Source organism: Phoca vitulina, unplaced genomic scaffold (assembly GCF_004348235.1).
Source record: "Phoca vitulina isolate PV1807 unplaced genomic scaffold, GSC_HSeal_1.0 scaffold69, whole genome shotgun sequence".
Classification (NCBI taxonomy): domain Eukaryota; kingdom Metazoa; phylum Chordata; class Mammalia; order Carnivora; family Phocidae; genus Phoca; species Phoca vitulina.
In genome coordinates, this window is record NW_022589772.1 from 4,735,425 (window position 1) to 4,759,998 (window position 24,574).

Genomic DNA, 24,574 nt, shown 5'->3' on the forward strand with positions numbered 1-24,574 from the left:
TTGAAAATTCAAAAAATATAAAGAAAGGCAAGCCGTTTGTAATTACACCGTTCTGAGATAACCACTGTTAACATTTTGGAATATTCCTTTAAATTATTTTTCTGTGTCTTTGTATCAATAAATATGCCTATTTGTTCATGTAACGGAGATCATATTGAATGTACAGTCATTATTAAAAAGGATTGTGGTGGGGTGGGGGGATGGGTTAGCCTGGTGATGGGTGTTAAAGAGGGCACGTACTGCATGGAGCACTGGGTATTATACGCAAACAATGAATCATGGAACACTACATCAAAAACTAATGATGTAATGTATGGTGATTAACATAACATAATAAAAAAATACAAAAAAAAGGATTGTGGGAAAGTCTTTGTTTATGGTTTATCTTTATATTATAAGTTAATGATTCATACTGCAAATTTCCTTTATGAGGGGGGTCCAGTCTATATTATGAAAGGATACATTTATTTTACTTTGAGAAATTTCAGACTGTCAAATAGGTAGAACTTTTCTTCCAAGAATGAAATTTCCTATTCAGTCTAAGTATCTAAATTTAACCAGAAATGCACAGCGCTGCATATGTTGATGCTACAGGGGGAAACAGGAGATGGTGACAGAATTTTAATAGAGAATTTTTAAGGTAGAGCTCAGTAACGAGTATGTTTGATATAAACAGAAGCCTCTCACCTAGGGCTTTTCTGGTAGAAGTACAGTTTGAGAGTTGACCCCCACTGGTGAAGCGTGTTACTGCAATAGAATTCCTAATTAAAGGGCGAAAATGCCCAGATCAAAGCAGAAGAGGGCGAAGTCTAGAGGTCCCAAAGCATAGAGGTGAGTCACTTTGGTAACAAGACAGACATCCCAGTGGTCACGAAGATGAGGGACGTGACCGGTGGTCATAGCCACCTAATTTTCAAATGATCGGGAAACAAGTGAACCACCACAGGGCTGGCTACTGTCTTTCTCTTTACTTCAAGGTTTTTAACTGAGCCTGTCCGGGACCTCTCTTTTGGTAACATGTTTCTATTTGTATAGTGGAAGTTAATAGGAGGGTAGGATTTACAGCAATCAGACTTTGTTTTAGAGGCTAGAATGCTTCCCTTTGATAACGTGAGTAAAGTCTGATAAATGGTTTCACAAGTGGATGTCATTGGTTTCAATTCAAGGTTGAATTGACAGAATGGTCAGTAATGGCTCCATGTTTTATTTCCTCAACAACGTAAGAATCATAACATGTAAGATGAGTGTCTATGGGTAGCATGTCAAGGAACCTGGGTCGTGATTAAAAACAGCAAAACCATCCACAAAGATCGTACAGACAAATTGGAACACCGGCCCCACCCTTCTAAGAATTGCTCCTCATTGCCCCCGTCATGATCTACTTCTTGCCCTGGTAGGTATGAGAAAGATGAAGAGTTGAATGATTTGGGGGAGAAAAAATTCATTAACTGATAAATTGAGATATTTACCTGCAAGGCTAAAATGGCTGTTAAATGAGGAAAATTGTTCCCCTAGGGTGATATCTGAAGTGATCTGCCTTGTGTCTGAACACGAAAACTTATGACCGTGGTTGTGCATTCTTCAATTGACAGCATTCTCTTAATTCCATATGACAGGATGATGGACAGACATGGTGCTTCAGAAAGAAAAGCTCTTGCAGTATGTTGAAGTCCTCTAAGATAATCTATAGGCTAGAACTGGTGTAGTCACATGATGTGGGAGCCATGTTTGCTTTTCAAGATCTGGAAGGATATAAAACCAAAGACATTACAACAGCCAGAGTTTGCCTTGAGGAGTGATTCTAGGTGTGTTACCTCGTGGTTGCTCATTTGCAAGATGATATAAATGAGTAAGCTTTTTGCTTGTCGACAAACTTGTATGTAGCTAGTATACAACCAGTGATCTTGTGCGGGGAGTTCATGTAGCAGTCTGCTGACTGGAAGACAAAGTATTTTCTAAATTGTCGTCAGGCATCTCTTATTTCTGTGCTTTAGAGACCAGATCATTTTGGAGGCATGAGGAAGAAATATTTTCTGTATTCTAAAGTAGACCATTAGATCACGTTTCAATAGGTCAGTAACATTTTCACGAACCATAAGGCACTTTTAGTTCTATCTAGCTCCCTGGATCACTGCTATCTCAACTGTGTATACAGCTGTCACTTGGGGAACACATCGTGGCCTTAAGACGGACTGTTCCTTTTTAGCACCCAACACTTACATGAAATCAACCCATGCTGGGTGGGGCTGGCCAGCATGATTCTTGTATGATGTCAAAAACCTATCCCTGGACTATAGAGCTAGACCCCAATCCCCTAGTCTCGCTCTGTCCCTCAAGTATCCAAGCATCTGTCATTGTCCGTGAGCTTGTTAGACTCTTGGTACTCAGGGTGCTGCACTTCACTTTAAAAAGCACATCTCTTGAGTCAGCACAGCTCCATTTCTGATGTGTTTGGTTGCAGTTAATAATAGTGCGCTTTTGTAACAACCTTCACAAGCGTAAACAGATGAGATGAGTAAATTGGCTACCGTCATTATCTCTCATATATTTTAGAAGGTCATGATCTCCTTCTCACCCCTTCAAGGTTTACATTTTTCTAGCTCCTCTCAATGTACCACTGAAAACAGAGTTTCCATTCAGACACAGATGTTTAGCATGACTCACCCAGTGAAATGACTTCTCGTTGTATATGTTCAGTCCACCCCCCTTCATGATTTTTCCCTATGATATATACGATGCTTTGCTTCTCTTCTAACTTAAGAGTCCCACCTTTGGGGCGCCTGGGTGGCTTAGTCGGTTAAGCATCTGCCTTCGGCTCAGGTCATGATCCTGGGGTCCTGGGATCGGGCCCCGCATCGGGCTCCCCCAGGAGTCTGCTTCTCCCTCTGCCTCTGCCACTCCCCACCACTTGTGCGCTCTCTCTTGCTCTCTCTCGCTCTCACTCTCTCTCTCAAATAAATAAAATCTAAAAAAAAAAAAAAAAATTCCGACCTTTGAAAAAATACATATACGGGTGGGCGAGGAGGCTTTATATATCTAGGAAAATGCTTTTCATGGTATTTTCTCAAGGACCTTGAGATTTTTGTATAAGATGTCACTATCGTTACAATAATTTAGTCTTTGTCCTGATGCTCTACTTAGAAACGTTTTTTCAAGTGCTGTGGAACACTGGGGAAAGGAGTACTTCAAGCTTCCTGACCATCTAGTAAGAATTTGCTGTGAATCAACACTTCAGTATATTAGAAGCCCAGTGAGGAAGCAAGCCGAACAAAGTGAAGTAACTTCTAGAAGGTGATTTAACGCATGGAAATTTGCATTAGCTATTGGTACTGTTGGTGAAATGGGCTTGCACAGTCCGTCCTCCAGCCTCCTCCAGTTGCTTCCTGCTTTTCTCCCAGCGTGTTGTTTGGTGGCGCGGAAGGGCATTTCCCCGCTTCATCCCCCAAATCTACAGACCCTTCCAGCCCTTTCCCTAGTAGTTGTATTATAGTCTGCTCTTTCCTGGATCTCTGTTTCCTCACCAGGACGCTGGAGAAGTTGGACTAAATAATACCCACGGTCTCTCTGGAGGCTGACACAGTGTGATGCTGTGACTCCCCCTTTTTAAAATGGCTTCTGTTTCATTTTACTTCCAGAGAACAAATCACCACTAGCCACGGAGTAGTCATAAGAGGTCCTTAACTTTTAAAATGGCAAGGTGGCAACCAAGGTGAAAACCAGTCCAATTTTTGAAATTGGGCATTCCAGAATCCCTTTCCACCAAAGAATTCTCTTCAGGAAGACAAAATATTCTAAACAGCAAATGCCTTGTTTTATTACTGCATCATCCCCTGGTTTAAGTCAACGTTATATGTATAAATCTAAATTAAGCAATTAGGGAGTGACTGTTCACTTGACAAAGATAGTTTGCTTTGCAGATGGACTCACTCTAGGGTTTCTTTACTGCCTTCCTGGTGACTTCAAAATTAATCCATTTACATAAATGCAGCACATATGTAACCTTTTAGGAACAAATCTGTTTTGTAGACAGAGTAAAACTACATTGAGCCAGATACTCCATGTACAGTTTAACCCATATAAGATTCTTCTGTTTCTTATCAGACAAACAACATTATTTCACCTTGAATATGTTGGCCAAGAGGTGTTTCTCTCCCCCAGCCTTTGAAAAGCAAACTGATTCTCGTGCCTAGGTTTTAAGAACATTTCCTAACTTGAGTTTCTTTGTGTGTAAATTCACTCCCTTCCTCATCCCCTTAAAAAAAATGGTAGGAATGCATTTTTCTAACTTTTGATGAAAAGTGGGCTTTTTATTTAAAGGTCACCTGTGTTGCCTGAACTTTCCTTGGAAAGCTTCGGGATGTTCAGTTTTTAAGGAATGCTCATTATAATTAATCATTACAGAGAATTGCGTTTTCTTTCCTTAATTGCACACTGAGCTGTCACTTGTTCTCCGCAAAACCTCAGCTAAGATCAGTCTCTTTCCTTGCACATGATACATAAACATGTTTGGCTTCATAGCTTTTCAAAGCACCTCGTCATTAGCCATGCTTTATTTAAAATCTTAACTAGTTCTTTAAAAGTTCACGGGGGTGATTATTGGCTAGTTCAGGTACTGTAGAGCTGTGTGTCTGCTATCAGTTAAAGTAAATGTTATCAGATTGTTGTTTGGTGGCCTTTGTGAAATAAATTGGTAGGCTTGTGTTCCTGATAGACAAGATGTCTGAGTCTCCTACATGAATCAAAATTGGCACTAATTGGCCCTTTGGTAAGCCCTGCAAAAGCCAAGCATTGGTCCATGGAGACTGAACTAATTTCTAAAGCTGAAGGTGACTCATTTGCAGGGATATGAGAGAAGAGCAGTACATATGCATTTTGGTCAAGGAGGCCTTTGCAGTCATTTCCCCAAAATAACAATAGAAAAAATAGCTTCCGACATGGACAACGAAGCAGTGTTTTCAGAGTAGAATATGTTAAAAGGTGACTTGTGCCCACGGGGTGGCTTCGCACTCGGTTATCCTTTTTGACTTATTTTTCTAGTCTTCCTTCCGTTTCTGGAAGCATCTCACCCAAAGGAGATTTGCAAGCGAGGATAGCTATAGACACCGGTCAGATAACAGACTAAAAACAACCCAACAGGATAGTCCTTGGTGTTATCCTAGTTGGCTCAGGAGATGATCTTTCAAGGCACTAAGGCAAGAGTTGTTTCTAGGTGGTCCTAGGATGGCAGGCCATCATGATTTTCCCCTTTATACTTTCTAAGGAGATGTTGGGTTTTTTTTTTTTTTTTTTTGCAGTAATATGCATGTACTATTTTTCTAAATGGGAAAAAATTATACATGTTTGTGGTTGGTGAGGTTGACAGAAGTAAAAATTACTGAGCCCAAAAAGTGATTTGTGACAATGCTATTTTTTAAATATATTACTTGGCGAGATTCTGAAGTGTTAAGTGCTAACAATTGTTAAGTGTGCACTGTTAATCAGATGGGCACCTTCCAAATTTCAGACTTCTGAAATTGGTGGGTGGGTTGAGGTGTTGTAAACTCACAACTTTGAGGATTTGATGGGCAGGTCAGGACAGTATGTAGTCTACTTTTCTTCTTTTTGGTAGGATTGCGATTGGGGGAAGTGATTCATTAGGATCTGTACAAATTGTCATCAGCCTTTATGACTAAAATCTTAATTTTTCTTGCCCCAATGAGAATTATTCAAGAGGATAAACTTGGAGTAGGCCCAAGTTTGGAATATTTTCCTCTTTTATGGCGAATTTGTTTTCACTGGGAGAAGGAAGAGTCAGCGTCTTCAGAAGGCTGAGTGGGGGGTGGGCAGAAGGTTCTGTGGGGCTATGAAGGAAAGAGTGGAATGTGTTGCATTGTGGCTTTGGGGCTTTTAGGAGAAATACCACATATGGCTGTTTCCTCCCAAGAATATAAGAAACTCCACACTCTGGGTCAGACCCATGGGCTGTCCAATGCAGTGTTTGTTCTGTCCGTGGTACCATGGGCTGTTTTGTGAAAGAGCATGTGTGTCTTCTATGATGCCAGCCTCTAAAGGTTAGAGGGTGTGCCAAATATCCTGAGCTCCTCTCATTAGGAACAGAGTCCTTTTATTCAGTTCAATGGAACTGGCATATTGAGCCTGGCAGGTCAGTCTTATGTGAATGACCAGTGACTGGCTGCTTTGTTAATTGCAAAGCATATTTTGCCAAATAATATCAACAAAGACATGTCAAACCACTTTCGATTCCTTGACTTCCTGATATACATGTACACACACACACATATGAAATTTCAAGGTGAACCCACTGAAAATCAGTGGAGCGAGCTAGGGCCGTACTGTTTTACGAAGGAAACCCAACATTTGGTTAATGGGGAGGACTGGGGCTGTGGCATTTGCTAAGACAGATGAACCTGGGGAGGTAATTGGTTTTATTGGCCAGGATGTGATCAGGGGCAGATTTAGTTTTAAGGGTCAGGACTGTGGGGGTAATTGTGGATCCAAATGGTCCAAGGCTAACGTGGATCCCATTTGACTTAGCCAGAGCACGTTTTATGCTCGTTGATGCTTTTAGCCAGATGACTTCTTTTCATGTTTGAGCGTACCCAAGGTTGTTGGCTTGTTGATCAGGCTCACAAGTAACAGTGAGGCCCTTTTGTAGTGCTGATAGTGGCTTATAGGACGAACACTTGCCTTATAGACAGACTAGGGGATATCAAATTGTGTGCAGTTGTGAGGAGCAGAATATGGATATGTGTTATAATGGGGTGGGAGGGCCACTTTTTTAATGCTCCTGTGTTGAGAGTCACTGCATTAGAGGATAATAGTTGTAAATGAAGCCACATTTCTAACAAGGGGCCAGATAACAAGGACAAATGAAATCTGCAGAGTCTAGAAGCTTCATTTTAGCCATTATTTATAATCTCTTCTCCTACCAAACCTTTTACTTTGTAGCAAAATTGATTAATTTGCATGTATCTCTTTCTGTGTGTGCCCACATGCTCTCTGACAGAGGAGTGAGCAAACAGAGAAATGGACAAGAGGAAAGAGGATGGGGCAAGGTGGGGCTGGGGATGCATAATCCCAAAACTGAATAATCAACTCCGGAATAATCAAGATCTATTTTAGGGTCCTAACATTAATCTTGATATTTAATCATTCTGGGCGATGTTAAAAACAAAAGATTGTATAATAGCATTAATAAAAATCACTCGCTATGTAATGGTTCAGAATAAATATGGCTTTCTTTTTAGCATGAAATAGGAATCTGTTGAACGGGTCTTACTGTTCTCTCAGCACACACAGATACAGCTCTGTTTAATTCCATATCCTCTTATCTATAAGTCCTACATTTAATTTACTACCATTCGAGTTGATTTATAGCTTTGCTTAGCAAAAGTACAGTCTTGATTAAAAGGATATTATCACAGCTGATGGGCCTTGAAAGCATTTTTTTTTTCAGACCTTCTAATAATTTTGACAGTGACCTGCAGACTCCCCTAAGGCTAGATCTGCAAGTCTCCCGTTTTTGCCTACCTGGCCATACTTTGGGCAGTGGTGGTTAGGGGTATGTGAGAGGTAGTAGGGTGACATAGTCTTCCCATATGCTACTTCCTTAACCACCCCTAGAAATGGAAAGTTACTGCGACACTGTGGTAGCGTTTTAGCAGAAGTTTGCTTCAGGGAATCCCAGTTCCCTGGTTAGCTGATCTCCTAGCTAGCGGATAATTGCGACTGGAGCCTTTGTCTCTTGGGATGCTGCTCAGCGGAGGGATTCTCCACTCTGTCTCAGAGAGGATTCGATTATTATACATGAGGGTTACATTTTGAAGTTGCAGCTGTGGCCGATTCCTCCCTCAAACAATACAGAATTAGTTTTGGTGCTCCTGTCAGTGGAGATGACTTAATTTGCAAAGCCAGTGATTTCCACAGGTTGGCCAGATTCGGTCATTCTCCACAGCAGGCCATTTTCCACTCTTCTGTTTTGATTGCGCAGTATGACTACTTGGTGGCGTCTGTGGTTCTGGGAGTAAGGAAAATGCTGTTGCTCAACAGGTGACAAAAAGCTATTATGCTTTGATTCTGGTCAGAACATGATTGCCATTCTCCCGAATCCACTGGTTGAAGAAATGCGTCACTCTGGTTTTGGCTTTCTGTCACTGTGGAGTATGTTTTTTAATCCATGAAAGAAGTTATTTTTCCCAAAGGGCTCACTTTGAGATCACCCTACTTACATTTCCATTTGCAGGTACTTTTCAATTGTTCAGAATCGTAGGAACACAGAAAAGAACTAAAAATTGTAAATGTACTAATTCTAAATGGGAGAATTTTGATAATTTTTTGTCATATTAAATTTGATGGTGGGGCCTTCTGAAAATACAAAAGTCAATCAGTTTTATTCATGAGTAATTTTTATTTTGGTCAGCATGTCCTTCCAGTTTGGTCTTAACCTCCTTCTTTATATTTACATATATATATAAGCTTTACTGAGGTATTATTCACATACCATACAGCTGGTCATAACCACTTCTAATTGCTAAATTACTAGGCTTTAAAATCTCTGATATTTTTGTTAAAGAACACAATGCACTCCTATGAAGAAAGGATTAATGTGTCTAAATTACCTCCAATTTGTCTAAATCACTTTTTTTTCAATACACAGCCACAGTTTGTCAGAGCTAGACCAATTATTAGAGGTTTTCTAGTTAACCTAGAATAAAAATCACCTGGGGAGTTGTTCTTTTTCCAAACCATACCTGCTGAAGCATGAAACCTCCTGAAATTCTGATAAACTTCACAGCCCCCAGGCCCCCCCATACCAGTTAAACACCCCTGATTTTGTCTAACACTCTCATCTCACAAATAGGGCAACATTCCTCGTCTCAACAATTTTGATTAGACGCCCTCATAAACACCAAAATTCTTTCCAATTTGAACATGACAGATTTTTGATAAATTGAGTCGAACATGCAAAATTCACTTCAGTGAGTGATGGGAGCACAGATTATTTATGCTGTGTATTTTTAAAAACAAATTATGAAGGAACTGCTATGGTTGAAGGGGAAAGAAAAACAACTTCAAAGTCACAGATCAGAAAGTCGGTATATGGAAACTGTTGCAGATTTGTCATCGTCTCCATACCGTGTCAGGCACTCGGGAGATTAGTAGATGTCCTTTATCCTGGAAAGGCCTGATAGCTAAGCACTCATATTTCTTCTCAGCTGTCCACAGTCATTTCCCACAGGGTCTGGGAGGCCTTATTGTGTTAGTTTTTAAACAGCTGCCCTGATTGCATCTTCAGCAGAAGGAGATTCATAAGAATACTGATATCATGTAGAAGAAATAGCCACAGAGATAAGGCTTTCAGAAAAAACAGACTTCTCGGAAGATCTGACAGGCTCTAATGGATGGACGTGTGAAGAAGACCTGGGAAAAGAACAAGATGGATTCTCCAGAGGACTTTTTCTTCCCTGAAAAAGTGGAAGATTTCAGGCTAAGGGCAGAAGCAGCAAAAGAAGTTTGCGTGGACCCCTGTTCCTCTTCTAGACCTCTGCATGCCTACAGATGGAAAGAGGCAAGGCCTAAGACTTGACTCACCTGCTCTGAAAGGAAGCCTCTTTCCTGGATGAAAGTGTTTCCCTGGTCTCACGTCCTCCCTCCAGGTCCCTTGGGCCACCGTACTAAAGTCCACTTGGGGACCATTGACCTAAAGCAACTGTAGATTTGGGAGAATGGAATGGAGTTGTTGTGCTTTTGAAATTTCATTTTTCTTACCAGTGTTTACAAAGAAGACCTTTCTGTGATCCTCAGTTCTGTATATGATTCTATGTGAGGTACGAGGGGGAAAAAGACTGATTCCTTCTGACTAGATGCTAATCAGTAAAACAGTATGTTACTTTCTTAAAACATTAGCAAGAAATTGCCCACAGTCACTTAGAGAACTCCCTTTCTTAGGGCATCACCAGAAGTTTGTGTGCTTCCCATAAAGTTATAGTGATTTCTGTGTTCATATATAAGAAACGGTGCAAAAATACCCTGCCCCAAAGGGATTTGACATCTTTATCACTCGTACATTTAGCAACAGTGCATGAGGGCAGTGATGTAGACAGACGGTGAGGGTTTGCCATGGACCCACCTAAGCCGTGTCATATATTTTAGAAATACTACATGGAATGGGTGATGATGTCGGATCTGGTTGTTGGCTTTTTTTCAGCCTTATCTGGGTTTGCTCGTCTACATAGAATTCAAGGTCCTGAAGAGACTAGACAGCCTGAGAAGGGAGTTGGCAGCCCCGGAAGTTTTGGAACTTCATCCAAACTGGCGCTTATATCTGAAAACAGGATACGTGTTTGCTGTCTCTTTGAAGTCAGCTCCCTTGCTCTGGTTCCTTAGTGTCGTGAGCCACAGTTTGGGAGTGGGGGCAGAATTCTTGCCCTCGACGGTCTTATTCTACACACAGCAGCATGGGTGTTCTGGGTCCAGACAGAATAGCATAGCCCAATGCACGTCGGGGGCACATCCATCGATGTTTTCAGTCTCCACGGCCATCATAATGGCCCTCAAACCCAAAGTCAGTGCTTTGGAAAGAGAAAAATGTTATGTATCTAGGTATGCCCTTCCAGAAACAAGGGGAAAGGAAGAACTGCATTGTCTTGGAAGTTAAATTATAACTTTTCCTTTCAATCTCTATGAAGAAGACTGTACTAATAAAACTGCCCATTTCTTTCAGGTCGGTGTACATGGTATTAGAATAGAATTCATCAATGAAAAAGGATCAAAACGCACCGCCACCTACCTACCGGAGGTTGCAAAGGAGCAAGGTCATTGTCGTACTTTATTTCCTATGATCTGCTGAAGAAGTTGAACAAATACACACATTGAAGTGCGCTTCTCTGACCTGGCAGTTCTCAAATGAGAAGAAACGATTCTTCTGCCCCTGGCACTGCCATGTCCGCATGAGATCGGTGAATGACTCCCACAGAAGTTGAATCTCTGCACTAAAGTTGGAGAGCAAAAACACGCAAAAGTATAACTTTCCCCAGAGCAAAGCCTTGTAGAAGTGGGGTTTTCTTTTTAGGCAGTGGTTTGCTATGAATTTGGAATGCCCTTTTCTCATAATCCCACCGTACTGTATTTGGCGTAAACAAGCCTTCTGTCTAACAGTCAGCCCCGCAGTACATTGTCAATATCAAATGTTTCCTCGTCAGGTGGTTGCCGGGGACTCATTCGGCTACTGTGAGGATTGCAGGTTTCCCATTAAGATCAGGAGCACCAAGACTACACGAAGTCTCCGTGTTTGATCTGCTTGGTCTGCACTTCCTAATCAAACATGTTTCTGTGTTGGCAGATAGAGCACAAATGTTTATGAACCACCACTGTAGCACAAAAGAATTCTTCACTCTGTAACACCTTGTCCTTTCTAGCCACCATGAAATTCTAGTTTTTCACGTCAGTTGAAATGAATATTTTTTCTTTATCTTACAGAGCTTTTTTCCCCTCATCAGAAAGCATCTGTGATTGGGTTCCTCTCATGTTGGGTTCATATAAATGTGAGCTATATAACCGTACAATTTCATATCATTACACGCCCCCCACCCCGACAAGAGAGTTAGTCTTTAAGACAGCTCTCGGAAGATTTATTGGGGTGGTTTTCAAAAATGTCTCAATCCTGTAGTTCCCGTTGGCTTCATAAAGTGTATACGAGGGAGAGGGGGCCTCGGATATTAAGCATACCATCCCACATCAGAACCAATAAAAATGTCTTTGCATACTTCACAAAGATACACTTAACTGACTCCAGAAGATACCATCAGGGACGGTAATTACCATGAGTTAGTGTGGGAGTCCTACTACTGAGTTGACACAATGACATTTAGGCTTCTCCCTCCCTTTTAAAGATGTCATTGCTAGAGGAGAGGGCAGTGTTCGTGGTTTAATACCGAGCCCCGCCTGAGCCGTCACTGCCAGCCTCTTAGACGTCTCATCTTTGAATGCGATTGAGATCAAAAAGCCAATGTTGTCAGCCGTCACGGGTAGCTAGCACTTAAGGTATGCGGGGGGCAGACCTGCTTCTCTACAGGAGGAAGTCTTAGGTCTTCTGTGTGACTGTTTCTAGGGCCAAAGGAGTTGATGGTATTTGGTGACAGTCCTAGCTGACCTCTACAAAGTCATTTTGTATTTGCCCGAAAGTGCTTGTGACATGTGCTTGACTGGTATTTTATCTGGTCTACTCTCCACAGGATGGGACCATATTCAGACCATAGACTCCTTACTGAGGAAAGGAGGATATAAAGCTCCGATAACTAATGAATTCAGGAAAACCATAAAACTGACCAGGTACAGAAGGCATTTTCTAGCGCCAGGCTAACCAGTACCTTTCGATGCGTGTGTCTATAACCCTTTGATCTCTTTGGTCTCTCTTACTTGCTTTTCTTTCCTGAAACCAAATGGAAATGAACGGCAGGGCCATCCTGGGGGTGGGTATGATGGAACTCGGCTTGTGTGACGTACCAGTCTTCCCACCTTTAGCTCTGTGTGATTCCTTGGGCTCTACACGAGCAAGTCCTCTAAGCCTGTAGACTACGTTATTGAAGAATGTTACCAGAATTAGCCCTTGGCTAGCTTTGGACATTGCTTAGCGGAACCCCCGGCTTCTGATAAGCACTCTTCAAATTTGAATTTAACCTTAGGATGTTGGCAGCAGTAGAAGTCTATCATGGAAGCTTACTGAAAATCACAACTGAGCTAGACTCACAAATGCCAAACACATTTTTCCGTGGGATGATGGGGATACTTATTTTTTAAAAATATCCAACATTTTAGGAAAATGGATTGCTGTTTCCATTTGTTTCAATTCCATAAAACCACAATGAATGCCTATAGTCTAAAAATGGACTTTTCCCAGCTCTGAGGAGTTACACATTTGAAAATGCCTCCCTCTCTGCTTTCCCCAAGTTCAGTCTAGGAGAATAGAAGGGCATGTACAAAAATAATGATGCATGTAAGGCAGAATGTGATGGATGGTGTGAAGTCATAAAGTAGGGAAAGAGGACTTACATGAGGGGTGGGATTAGATAATATAACATTTCAGAGAGGAGGGAGGTTTGAGACTGGGCTGGAAGAATGGGTAGAATATGTGAGGCTGGGGGAGGAAAAGGATTGATTTAGTGAGTCGAGGCATGTGGGTGGTGAAGTATAGAGCCAAGTTCTGAGGAAGGTTCAACAGTCTGATTTGGCCGGTCTTTCAGTGTGCATACAGAAGGTGGTCATGGGAGTGAAACATGGCCCAGAAGGTGGGTTGGGTCATATCATAGAGGGTATTGAGTTCCCGACTAGGAAGCGTAGACCTGATTCTAGAGGCGGTAAGTAGCCGCTGAAGGGTTTGAAACAGATGGATTTGGGGAGGTGTAAGATTGGAATGGGACACAGGAAAAGGAGTTAGGAGACATTGCTATTACCTACGAATCTGGGGCAGCCATCCAAAGGAGGTGAATGGGAAGCCTTAATAAGAACTGTGGCAGTGGGGTGGGAAGAAAGGAGCAAACAGACGAGAAAACACTGGAAGCAACAAAAGGACTTAGTCATCATTCAGAAGTAGGGAAGAAGAACAGGTCAAGGCTTTCCTCTAGATGAAAAGCACCAAGGCACCAAAGCACCCTTTAGCCAAGGGAGGGACCGCAGGAGGAGAGTCACGTTTCAGCATTGATTCTGGATTTGAAGTGCTTCCTGGGGTATCTGTATATAGAAATGTCCCATATGTCACCAGAAGTGTACACAGATAGAACTCGTGGCCAGAGATGGTGATTTGGGATCATCTGTGAAGAGGTCGTAGCTGAAGCTATAAAGGTAAGGCTCCCTGAGGGGGCAGAGAGAGTATAGGGTCAAAAAAACTGAAGGCAGAAACACAGTAAAATCCTAGCAGGCAGGAGTAGGAGGAATAGTCAGATAAGAAGCAGTCTGAGAGACAGTGGTGGCGGGGGCGGAGAGGGGAGAACAAGGGATGTGTGGAGTTGTAGAGCCCACGACACAGGAGAGCTTCAGGAAGGGAGTGGCACGTGGGCTCCTAATGGAGAGGTCAAGCAGGGGTGACCTTCTGAAAGAGCAGTTTCCATGGAAGAGTGGCAGGAGCCAAGGAACACGGGGCTGAGGAGCAGCATGAGATGAAGGGCTGAAGGTAGAAAATGCAAGTTACACTTTTGAGAAGTGAGGGGGTGAAAGGAGAGCCAGAGATGGGGAAAGAGAGGGTTCGGGATACCAGTACTAGGAAAAGCATTTCGTTGTTGCTATTCTTACCAAATGGCAAGGCCTGAGTAGATGCGTGGATGAAGGGAAGGGAATGGACAAAGAGGGAAGGTCCTGGAAGAAAGAACAGTCAAGTGAATGAGATGCATACACAGTGGCAATAGGTTGGCTTTCCTCTGTTCCTTCCTGCTAGCAAACTGGGGCTGGTGGAGGGGGCTGGGCATGGAAATTTCTAGAATGACTGAAACCAGGAGCAGTAGAGCAGAAAGAGCACTGGACTTAGACTTGGATTCCCGGGTTCAGATCTCAGCTTCGCCACTTGGTTGTGTGGCATTGGGCCAGTCACGACTTCTCTCTGGACCTCTGTCTCTCCAGGTCTGTAAAGTTATCTCTAAGATCCCTCCTAGCTCTGACATTGGCGTGTCATCTATTTCTTGATGTTAACTTTGTCTCTTCCCTGACTTTTTCAGGTACCGTAGTGAAAAGATGACCCTGAGCTATGCTGAATACCTTGCTCATCGCCAGCATCATCATTTCCAAAATGGCATTGGGCATCCCCTTCCGCCATACAACCATTATTCCTGACACTGAGCCGCACAGCCAGTCACTGGGCCTCTCTGCAGACCTCTTCCCAGGAGACCCTACCCCTTCTTGGTCTAGCTATCTCTTTTACTGTACCATTTTATGATGATAGTTTCCGTTGCCATGATGAAGCTTGGACATCATCAGTTGAGATCATCATGGTAACGGGTAGGAAAGTGGCATTTGTTAAGAAGATTCTGTTTTATTATTTTATATCATTGATTTTTTTTTTTTTGCAGCATATATAACTTTTGGGGTTTTCTTTCCTTGCCATATTATGTAGAATTTTGCTTTGCTCTCTCAATCAGGTTCCTGTCTTTCTGTCCTTGCCTTCCCTCCTGTCTTCTTTCCTTCCTTCTGTCTTCTCTTCCCTCCTTCTTTCAACTGTGGATGGAAGAAATTGTGCAGTTTTTAAGGATTTTATTTAGGTTTTTCTCTAGTTTTTCCTCAGTAAGATAGGGAATTTTTGATAGCTGAGTTTGGGAGCAATTCATATCAAATTCAGGTATTTGTATATTACTCTTGAATTTGTCTAAAACGCATTTTGCTATGAGAGCTTAGTATGTGGGTCTTCACTCCTTAGGTGTTTTTCCCATGGTTAAAATATATGAACTTTAGTTCTAGTAGAGAACATGCAAAGGTCCATGATAGAGCTTGTCACAGAGAGTGAGAAATCATTTATGCCTATTGTGCTGGTTATCATAGAAGAGACAGCTTCATCACTTTATAGAACCAACTTAACAAACTACAACACTGTTTTAAGAAAGTACAAGCTACCTTTCAGATATGCTACAGAAATCATTTTGAAGAGCAGCAAATATCAGGAAGAGAGCAGATAGAGAATCTAGTGCCTTTGAGAAGAATATAATTAAATGGAATTAAGAGAGGTTAGGGGGAAAAAAGGCAATTTAGAGAAATATTCTTATAAAATTTTATTGTGTCTATATGTGAAACAGCAGATTAGATGAATTCCTTACTCTTAAGTATTTTTTTAAGGTGAAAAAATTTATTTTGAGCAAATAACCAAAAAAGAGACATTTGTCTATTATATATTAATTTAAACCTGTTAGCTTTAGGTTTCAATAAGTCATGATTGGCCAGAGACAATTTTAGTGACTATTTAAAGAAATAGTAAAGATAATCTAGTGAAACAAAAGTTCATATATGCCATGATTTCAGATATGTTTGTCATGGGGATAAGACTGGAGTCTTTCTGCACTACATACTTTTGATAGAAACACATTTACTATGTTGATAAAATGTTACATTACACCTATGAAAATGGAGCCGGCATTTAGAAATGACAGAGTTGTTACAGCCCAGCCCATTTGCAGGGCTGGTCTTCCCACGGTGCATACAAAGAGAACTTCCCAACGTCAGGAGGAGTAGGAGGTCCGTGTGTCTATCCCCAGGAAAAATGACAGATGATTCTGGAGAAAGATTACCTTCATTTTCCTGTAGTGTGTGTGTGTGTGTGTGTGTGTGTGTGTGTGTGTGTGTGTAATTTTTTTCCAACAGGAAACCAGTATATCAAGTGATGAATATAAGTATGGTGCAGAATATGTAGTCTAAAACTCTTGAGATGTCACTGAAAATCAAAATGGCGGAGCTTATACCTAGAGTCGGCTGTGACAAGTGACAGACTGCTAGTTCCGAATTCAAAACCCTTTTGCTAGTTGGTGCGCTGATTGCCTGAATTCCCTCCGCTTGCCACTGTGGCAGAGGAAACTGCTTTCATTTTTGATCAGAGTCTTTAGAGGTTTGGTGGTATTCCTTCATCCACAGCGCCTGTTGTTGAAATAACCATTTTCAGTCGTGATGCCTTAACTAAGAAGCCAATGGTTAGCCTGAAATGCAATCCTGGTAGCCAGTCCCACTGAACCTAGAGATCAGTCAGAGAAAGCTAGCTGTTGGGCTATATGTAGCAAGGGATCTTGAGTCCTTTCGTTTCTCCTTGGGAGCAGTTTTGGAGCAGATTCATCTTTCAGCATAAAACCAGGTGGCTACCTGATGGAAACTTTTTCTTGCCCTTATAGGGACACTGAGCACAAGCTGAATGATATTGTCTGCTGCAAAAAAAAAAAAAGTAAATAAAACAAGCAAACTGAAGAGAGACAAAATAGACCAATATTGACCCATCTTATCCATCATCTCATCAGTTCAACAGGCTCCTTGTCCTGGGTGAGCTCATGGTTAGAAGTTGTTGTTGTTGTTGTTTTTCAAAGAAAAGATCTGACATACATATGTGTGTGTGTATACATTTACTTACACGTACATACATACATATGTGTGTTTATGTATTTAACGGTGCTAATCAATCTTGAGCAGGTCACGTGACTGGTCATGCGGACTCTAAAAATCATATCAGATTTTTAAAAAATTCTTGATATATGCAGATGTTCTACAGATTTTTTCTTACCAGTGTAATAATGTTATACTGAAGAAATAACCATCCTGCAGGCTTCAGAGGACGAGGTCAGCAATATTTCCCACCATGGCTTGGGGGAAAAGGATAGTTTTGTCTCCTTTTGTTTTCAAATTAATGCACAGTGCATTTTTTTTTGTCTCTAAATAGCTGTTGACTAAAAAGACTTCGTAGCGTAAAGGGTGTCGTGCAAACTGTAATGGTGTGCTTCAAACAGAAAAACGCTAGACCCTTTCACCTTCATCGTATAGTACAAAGCTGTTAAGTCTGTGGTTTGAATGAACTTGGAACATGTTGAAATATGTAGCATGTGTCTTTAACTCAGACGAAGATTCTGATTGCACAGGTTGTGTTTTAGCCAGTTGTGGTTTATTTGTCCAGAAACACAAATGTGAATTGCACTCTTATCACCAGAATATTGTATAAGTTCAGTGATCTTTAAACAGCTCAGAAGTAATACTTGAACTTCATTTGAGTAGCACAAAGTTTACATTGCCCCCCCTTTTAAATGTTAATTAGTTCCATTTCTGTGTTTTGTTTCTCAAATGCAACTGGGTATTTTTTTTTTCCTCTGGGAAAACAGTACGCGTTTTACTTTGGTATGTAGCAAAAGGCTTCCGTTTCTGGAAGGTTTTCTTGTTCTTAAAGTCAGCCAGGTACCAGATTCTAAAAGGACAATTGCCCCCCCACCACCACCCTAGCCCACCCCGACCCCCATTAAGTGGCCTTCGGACTGCACGAGAGTGTGCTCCCACCCGCCCCAGTCTCCCCTAACCTTGAGAGGTCGGTGTACTTGCTGGAGGAAGGTGCAAGGCTTGCTCTCGGTCCCCCCTCCCCCTTCAAGCAGGTGTAAGAGTTTCTAGTCCAGTACACACAGTCCCAATGCCCAGCACACCAGAAGTTTGTATACTGGCCTCTTTCCATGTCTTCAAATGTGCAGGAAATTTGAAACTGTCATCTGGAATAGGTTCCATCTCTTACGTGTGTTAGATCAAACCAAAGAAGCCCCCAGCCATGCCCAAATGCTGCTCCAAAAGCCTGCCTTCCAGTCCTTACAAAAACCTTGCAGGATTAAATGTGTTAACTTTTTTATTTTTGTACAGTTTCTAAGTGATTTTTGCTAGTGATGTTCAATTGAATTAAGTTTATTTGAGGGGTGTGAGCACCTCCTCCATTGAAATAAACTGGTGACTTTCCTTTTATTTTTTAAAAGCAGAAACCCGTTGTGTGCCTCTCGATTTAAGGGTTTCCGATTACATTATTCTGAAGACCAGCATTGATCCTTTATATACAAAGATCTGTTTTCCTTGTTTTTTATTACTGTTTCAGAAGAAGAGAAACCTTTTATTTTGCTCTGGACCCAGTAACTGCGCTGGTACATAGACGCACTGAGAAAACAAACTTTTGTAACCACCTCTGACTGTTTTTGTATATCAAAGTCGATTACTTTTGAAATATTTGGATCTAGTTTCTAAGTTATTTTAGTGTTTTGTATGTTCCCCGAAATTACTTTGAATCCGTCACCAGCATACAGAGTTCTTGGTGATACAGTGGTGAGACTCGTAATGAGCAAAAGCTACCTGGAGTAGCTCTTCTTTCCCTTCTTTCTTAGTAACCTGTTTTTGGATTACAATGAGACATCGCAGATTACCTGAAACCCCCTCCAAGTATAACTAGATCCTCCTTCCTTCCACATTTAATTGCTTAATAGTTTGAAGAAACTATTGGAAATGGGCATTTTATATGATATGTATAGCTTGAAAATATTAAAACTGAATGAGAGGGAAAAAATGAGAAGGTTTACGTGGGTCTGTAAGGTATGGCTGTGGAAAGATATTGTAGTAGTTTTGACACTATTGTTACTATCTTTAAAATCATTTACCCAATAAAACGTTAAAACTGAGTTACCGTTTGGTGTCTCTTTCTTTAACCTGCCTGCCTCATCGTAAGGCTGTTGGTCCCGTGGGGGCTTCCTGTTACAATGCTAACCGTCGAAGACTTGGAAACGGAGCTGATGCCGATTTCTTTCCAAACCGGCGCTCGGGACACCTCACCCACCCGCAGCTGCTCCCCACCTCCCCTATGATTTGCCTGTGTCCTCCTTGTGCCTGGCCCTCTATCCTGGCTTGGTGACTGAGTCCAGCCTTTATTGGACAGTCCGCCCTGGCCTCGGACCTGGGGCGAGCATCAGACGTGAAGTCCGGTGGTAGCATGGCCGTGCTTATGCAGCTCCAGATTCCTTCCGGATGGTGTGTTATTAACAGGTGTTTCCCTCTGGCGAGCTGGTGGGGGCAGTCAGCAGTGCTATCCGGGCGAGAGCACCTCAGGAGGTGGGAAGCCTTTCTTCTCTTCTGCCCTCAAGGCTTTGCCATGTTCTCGGTACGGGAGGAACGGAATCTGAAAACGCCCCAGATGTGGCTGCTCCGAGCGGGTACACACTCACACACACACTAAGCCTACCATACACTCAAAACGTGTCCCCAGCTACTTTTCCAGTTCCGGAGTGGCAGGAGATGAGCTCTACTCCCAGCCTGAGCTTGGGGAAACCATCTGTGTAGAGGGCAAGGCAGCTGGTGCTGCTGACCTCCCCCGGCCAGCTAAGAGCCTGCATCGAGAGAAGGCGAGCTCTTGGTGGGCCACCTCTCTCCCAGCTGTTGCCTTATCTCTTCCCCCGTGGAAAGGCCACCGAGGACATTGCTCGAATACCTCGGGCTCTTTCTAAATCATTTGCTGTCTCAGTGCTAAATCCTACGCCGTCCCATGCATATTTCAGGATTAATTGCTCGTGAATGCACACGGGCTGATTTTCTGTTGCATTGCCCCAAAGCCCCGCTGCCCGTGTGAATTTGGTGACACGTGCTGATGTCAATCACAGTGGCTAAAAACAGCCATCTCAGATCCCGGAGGACTACTGCGGTGTTGAATAGTGCTCCATTAAGGCGGCCATCTGCTCGAGGTTTATCCAGTTCCATCATTCATGGTTAATGGTACATGGGATTTTTTTTTGTAATGATTTAGACAATATTAATAGGCTCAGGTAGAACGAAGTAATTGCACGAGCCCACAGCCTTCATTTTTTATCACATTAGTGGTTAACTCAATGGTCTGGACGGATTTCAACTTCAATAATCAAACTCCACCTACCTAAATTCTTCGCAGAGCTTCAGCATTTCCTCCCTGGATTTCATGCCCCACTAGGCACCTTGGAAATAGCTCCACTGCTTCGGAGGAGCGGCACGGCCGTTCCTCTCTGTTGATGGAAAACACCCTCATGCCCAAGGGGTCCGATCAGTAGAGCTGGGGGGCAATCAGCCGTGCTGAAATCACACGCGCACTCAGAGCTGCCAGTCGGGAGAGCTAGTGAATGGCCGCCCATTCGGAGAATGGCTTCTCCCACTTCCTGCAGCTCTGACCACAGGAGCCAAGACACGTGTGGGTGTGGGCTCAGCCGTCGCAGCTTCCCCGTTTGCCCAGGCTTTCGCCTGCAGGAGGAATAGCTTTATGGGGGGACGCACACGAGGTGGGCCCTGGGGAGACGGCTTGGGCTCCTACGTTAAAAGGCCTCCCTTGATCCAATAGCTCGTAGGACAATCTCCTGATCAGACCCCAGGCCTGTGAAAAGAAATCTTTCAAGACGGGGAGGAAATTGCCTTAGATCCTAACGAAGCACTCTTCTCAAGCCAGACTACCTCGTCCTGAGAACTTGGTTACAAATGGATTTAAAAACGACCCTGAATAGATCATGTTCGTATTGCACCGACTATCTCAAATGGTTTCAGTGAACCGGCCCAGAGGCCTGGTAGAGGCCGTGTGCCTTATATAACTGAACGCTGACCTGTGCTTGCAGATTTCCATCATGACAGATGATCACATTAGCCCGACAGAGGTTAGATGTAGGGTGCGCTAAGTCTGGAGCGCGCAGCTGGGTGGTGGCTGCGAGACGTGCCTCTGTGCTCACCAACTGCCCTGGCGTCCTTGAGCTCACGCTCCCATTCTAGAAGGACACAGCTGAGTCACAAGGGGCCAGCCATTTGCTCAGCCTTTGGTCTCCCTCCATGGTGGAAGACTCTCTTTGCTTTTTAATCAAACTCTCAGATGACATCTCATTATGTTAAAGATACGAGATTAAAAGCAGTATTTTGTTGTTCTAAATTACAGATGCACACCGGTTCCTTAGAAAGCTAATGAGAACAACAAGGCTGTGTTGATGACTATAAGAATTTATAATCGGGGCGACATGATGGAGGCAGAGCCTCAGCACCCCATTTATTTCTGTACTCTGTATGGCCTGCCCGACAGCAAGAAGGTTCTGATTTGCACAGAGAAGAGGGGATATCTTACTCCTATAGTTTTAGGACAGTGGGTATGTCCAGACCTAAACCATGAAATTTCATGAAATTCTGAACCAGGCCTGGCGAGGCCTTCAAGAAGTTCAGGCAGGAAACACATCGATCCTGAGGTTTGAACAGAAATGAGGCCACCCGACATCTCCCACTAAACCCACTGGTGGGTGTTCAACTGCAATTCTGGAGGTACAACATTAGGTATGCATTGGGGGCTTCTTTCAGGTGGTATTACAGTTTTTAAATACCATACGTTTATACACATGGTTTTTTTTTGAAGCGAATGTGTACGGAAACTTGGATCGGTTCCAACAGAACGCCAGGTCCCACGGGACAATCTGAAAGCCATGGCTGGAGCCCCAACCTGCCCAGGTATTTTGAGGGCCTTTGGCAAGCTGTCATCTCATCTCCTTTTCCATTCTGGCCTTTTCCTCCCAAATGTCAGGCTCAACGTGATCCATCAATATTTCCTGCGTGCCTGTCCCCATAGGGGCATGGCCCCGTGCTTGGCTTGAGAATGATGATAGTGTTAATGTCATAAAAACAAATGAACAGTCCGCTCAGAGCTAAGAGTTGTGGGGGGCATCCAAATTTGGTCTAGTTGGGGAAAGTCGTTCAGACCGGGGCCTATGCAACATCGGGCTGGCTTTATAGGGCCCCCCTAACTTACTTCCACCTCAGAGGGGCACCCGAGCAGAGTTGTCCCTTCCCCTGTGATCCCCCCAGCTGTCCTGCTCCCTGGCGGCAATGCACTAGCTGGTTGAGAAAGAAAATGTGTGCTCATAGAAGAAGTAGGTTTACGTGCATGTGGAATGGCATTTGGTGTTGGAGAGTTGTTCTTCTCACTGCAAAGCTGCCCTCTCAAAGGCTCCGGGCCCTTCCCATGACCAGGACGGAGAGAACAGCACAGACTAGGCTGGTTGCGCTAAGAATCCTGGAGGCCCGAGGAGCCGAAGAAAACATCTACTCACGGAGCAGGAGGAGAGAGAGGATGGTATGGGTGACCCAGCCAGCGCGGAAAGTCGGAGTCCCTCTCGGTGTGACTTTCCCCTGCTATGTAGGCCAGGAAGAAGGCAGTGTTCAGTTTGGATTATTGTAAAACAGGAAACACAACCGGTACACAAGAGAGCAGGTAAATCACATCTGAATCAACAGGAAGCTGCTGAAGGCTGGAGTCGTGGCCTAAACACCAGGCAGATTTGAAACTAGGAGTTGCTCTAGTCACTCTTCATCGATCCAGCATTTCCGTCTCAACGGTCTTCTGGAATGATCCAAGGTTAGGGTAGGTGTCAACCCACAGAAGTGGATCGGTGTGCATCAGCACAGGAGACAGGGGTTGAGCAAACAGCTGGATGGGGCAATCGTGCCCCACTCCCACACATCCTGGCAGAGTAGGAAGGGCGTCTTGGGCCTGGAAAGAGCAGGAAACCCCCATCTTTTTGGAAGGGCAGTACTAGCGTGAGTAATGCACACATTTCCCTAAACTTTCTCCACTTCAGACATTCAAATGAATTCCAGGAACTCTGCATGGAGACCTTGCCACCCTGCTGGCACTGGCCTCGGCCTCGGCCCCTTTCCCAGAACTGTGGTCAGGGACAGTGGTGGGTGGCCATAGTCACCCCTGTACATGAAGCCATGCCCCTTGGTGACCTGGATTGGGTTTACCTTGCCCAGCAGATGTGGTCTGTGGTACACATGAATGATGGGGGTGGAAAGGGGGCACGGGGTTAATATGGCTGCTCAAGTAGGATGGGATTGCTCCGGTGGGGTAGATGGGCCGAATTGGCTCCTTCTTCCCCCATTTGGGTTCGTCCCACTGCAGAAGAATCTGTGGACTTGGAGAAGGTCAAATCGAAATCGCTAATAGCCCAAGGCTGGGAAAGTGCAGGCGACCCCCTTGGTTCTAAGGAAGGCTACACAGTGAGTCCTGCAAACAGGACACTTGAGAGGTAAAAAGAAACTCCCTTCTTTTCACCTCCTTTGTTTGATGTTGTCTTTTATTGAGGTGAAATTCACATAACATACAATGAACCACTCTAAAGCACACAATTCTGCGGTATTTAATGGATTTACAACGCCGTGCAACCACAAGCTCTCTGTAGTTTAAAACTTTTTCATCAATCCATAAAAACACCCCATCCCCATAAGAGGTCACTCCCCCTTCTCCCCTCACCCATCCCCTAAGTAACCTCTAATCTTCTTTTGGTCTCTCCCATAATTTACATACCCTGGATATATATCATACACATGGGGTCACACGAAATGTGACCTTCTGTCACTGGTTCCTTTTACTTAGCATAACGTGTTTGAGGTCAGTCTAAGTCATGGCTGACTGATATTTTATGGCTAAATGATATTTTATTGTATGGCTATATCACAAACTGGCTTATCCATTCATCCACTGATGAACATTTGGGCTGTTTCAAACATTTGGCTCTTTTGAATAACACTGCCGTAAACATTTGTGTCGAAGTTTCTGTGTGCACATACATTTTCATTTCTCTTGGGTATATACTTAGGCATGGAACTGCTGGCTCATATGGTCATTCTGTTTACCTTTTTGAGGAACCATCAAACTTTTCCCACCAGTCGTGTATGCAGGTTCCAATTTCGCCACATCCTCACCAATACCCGTTAGTGTCTGTCTGATCATGGTCATCCTCGTGGATGCGAACTAATATCTCACAGTGATTTTGATTTGCATTTCATTAATTTGCATTAATGACCAGTGAGGTTGAAACACCTTTTCATGTGCTAATTGGCCCATTTGTAGATCTTCTTTGGAGAAATGTCTATTCAAATCCTTCACCCAGTTTTTAATTGGGTTGTCTTTTGTTGAGTTGTAATGGTATACATACATATGTATACTGGCATATAGATATGTGTGTGTGTGTGTGTATGTATGTGTGTGTGTATATATGTATATTGGATATTAAACCCTTATCAGAGAAATAATTTGAAAATAATTTGAAAATATTTTCTCCCACTC

At 43.2% G+C, this 24,574-nt stretch overlaps 1 protein-coding gene across 1 annotated transcript in view; it reads left to right on the plus strand.

The window, feature by feature from the left end:
• AMMECR1 (AMMECR nuclear protein 1) overlaps window positions 1-19,648 on the plus strand; it is a 114,565-nt gene extending 94,917 nt beyond the window's left edge. Inside the window, 3 exon segments of the mRNA XM_032392818.1 lie at window positions 10,724-10,814; window positions 12,234-12,330; window positions 14,706-19,648. Of these exon segments, the coding sequence (XP_032248709.1) occupies window positions 10,724-10,814; window positions 12,234-12,330; window positions 14,706-14,820 (303 nt within the window). The 3' untranslated portion in view covers window positions 14,821-19,648.
• The last annotated feature ends 4,926 nt before the right edge of the window (window positions 19,649-24,574 follow it).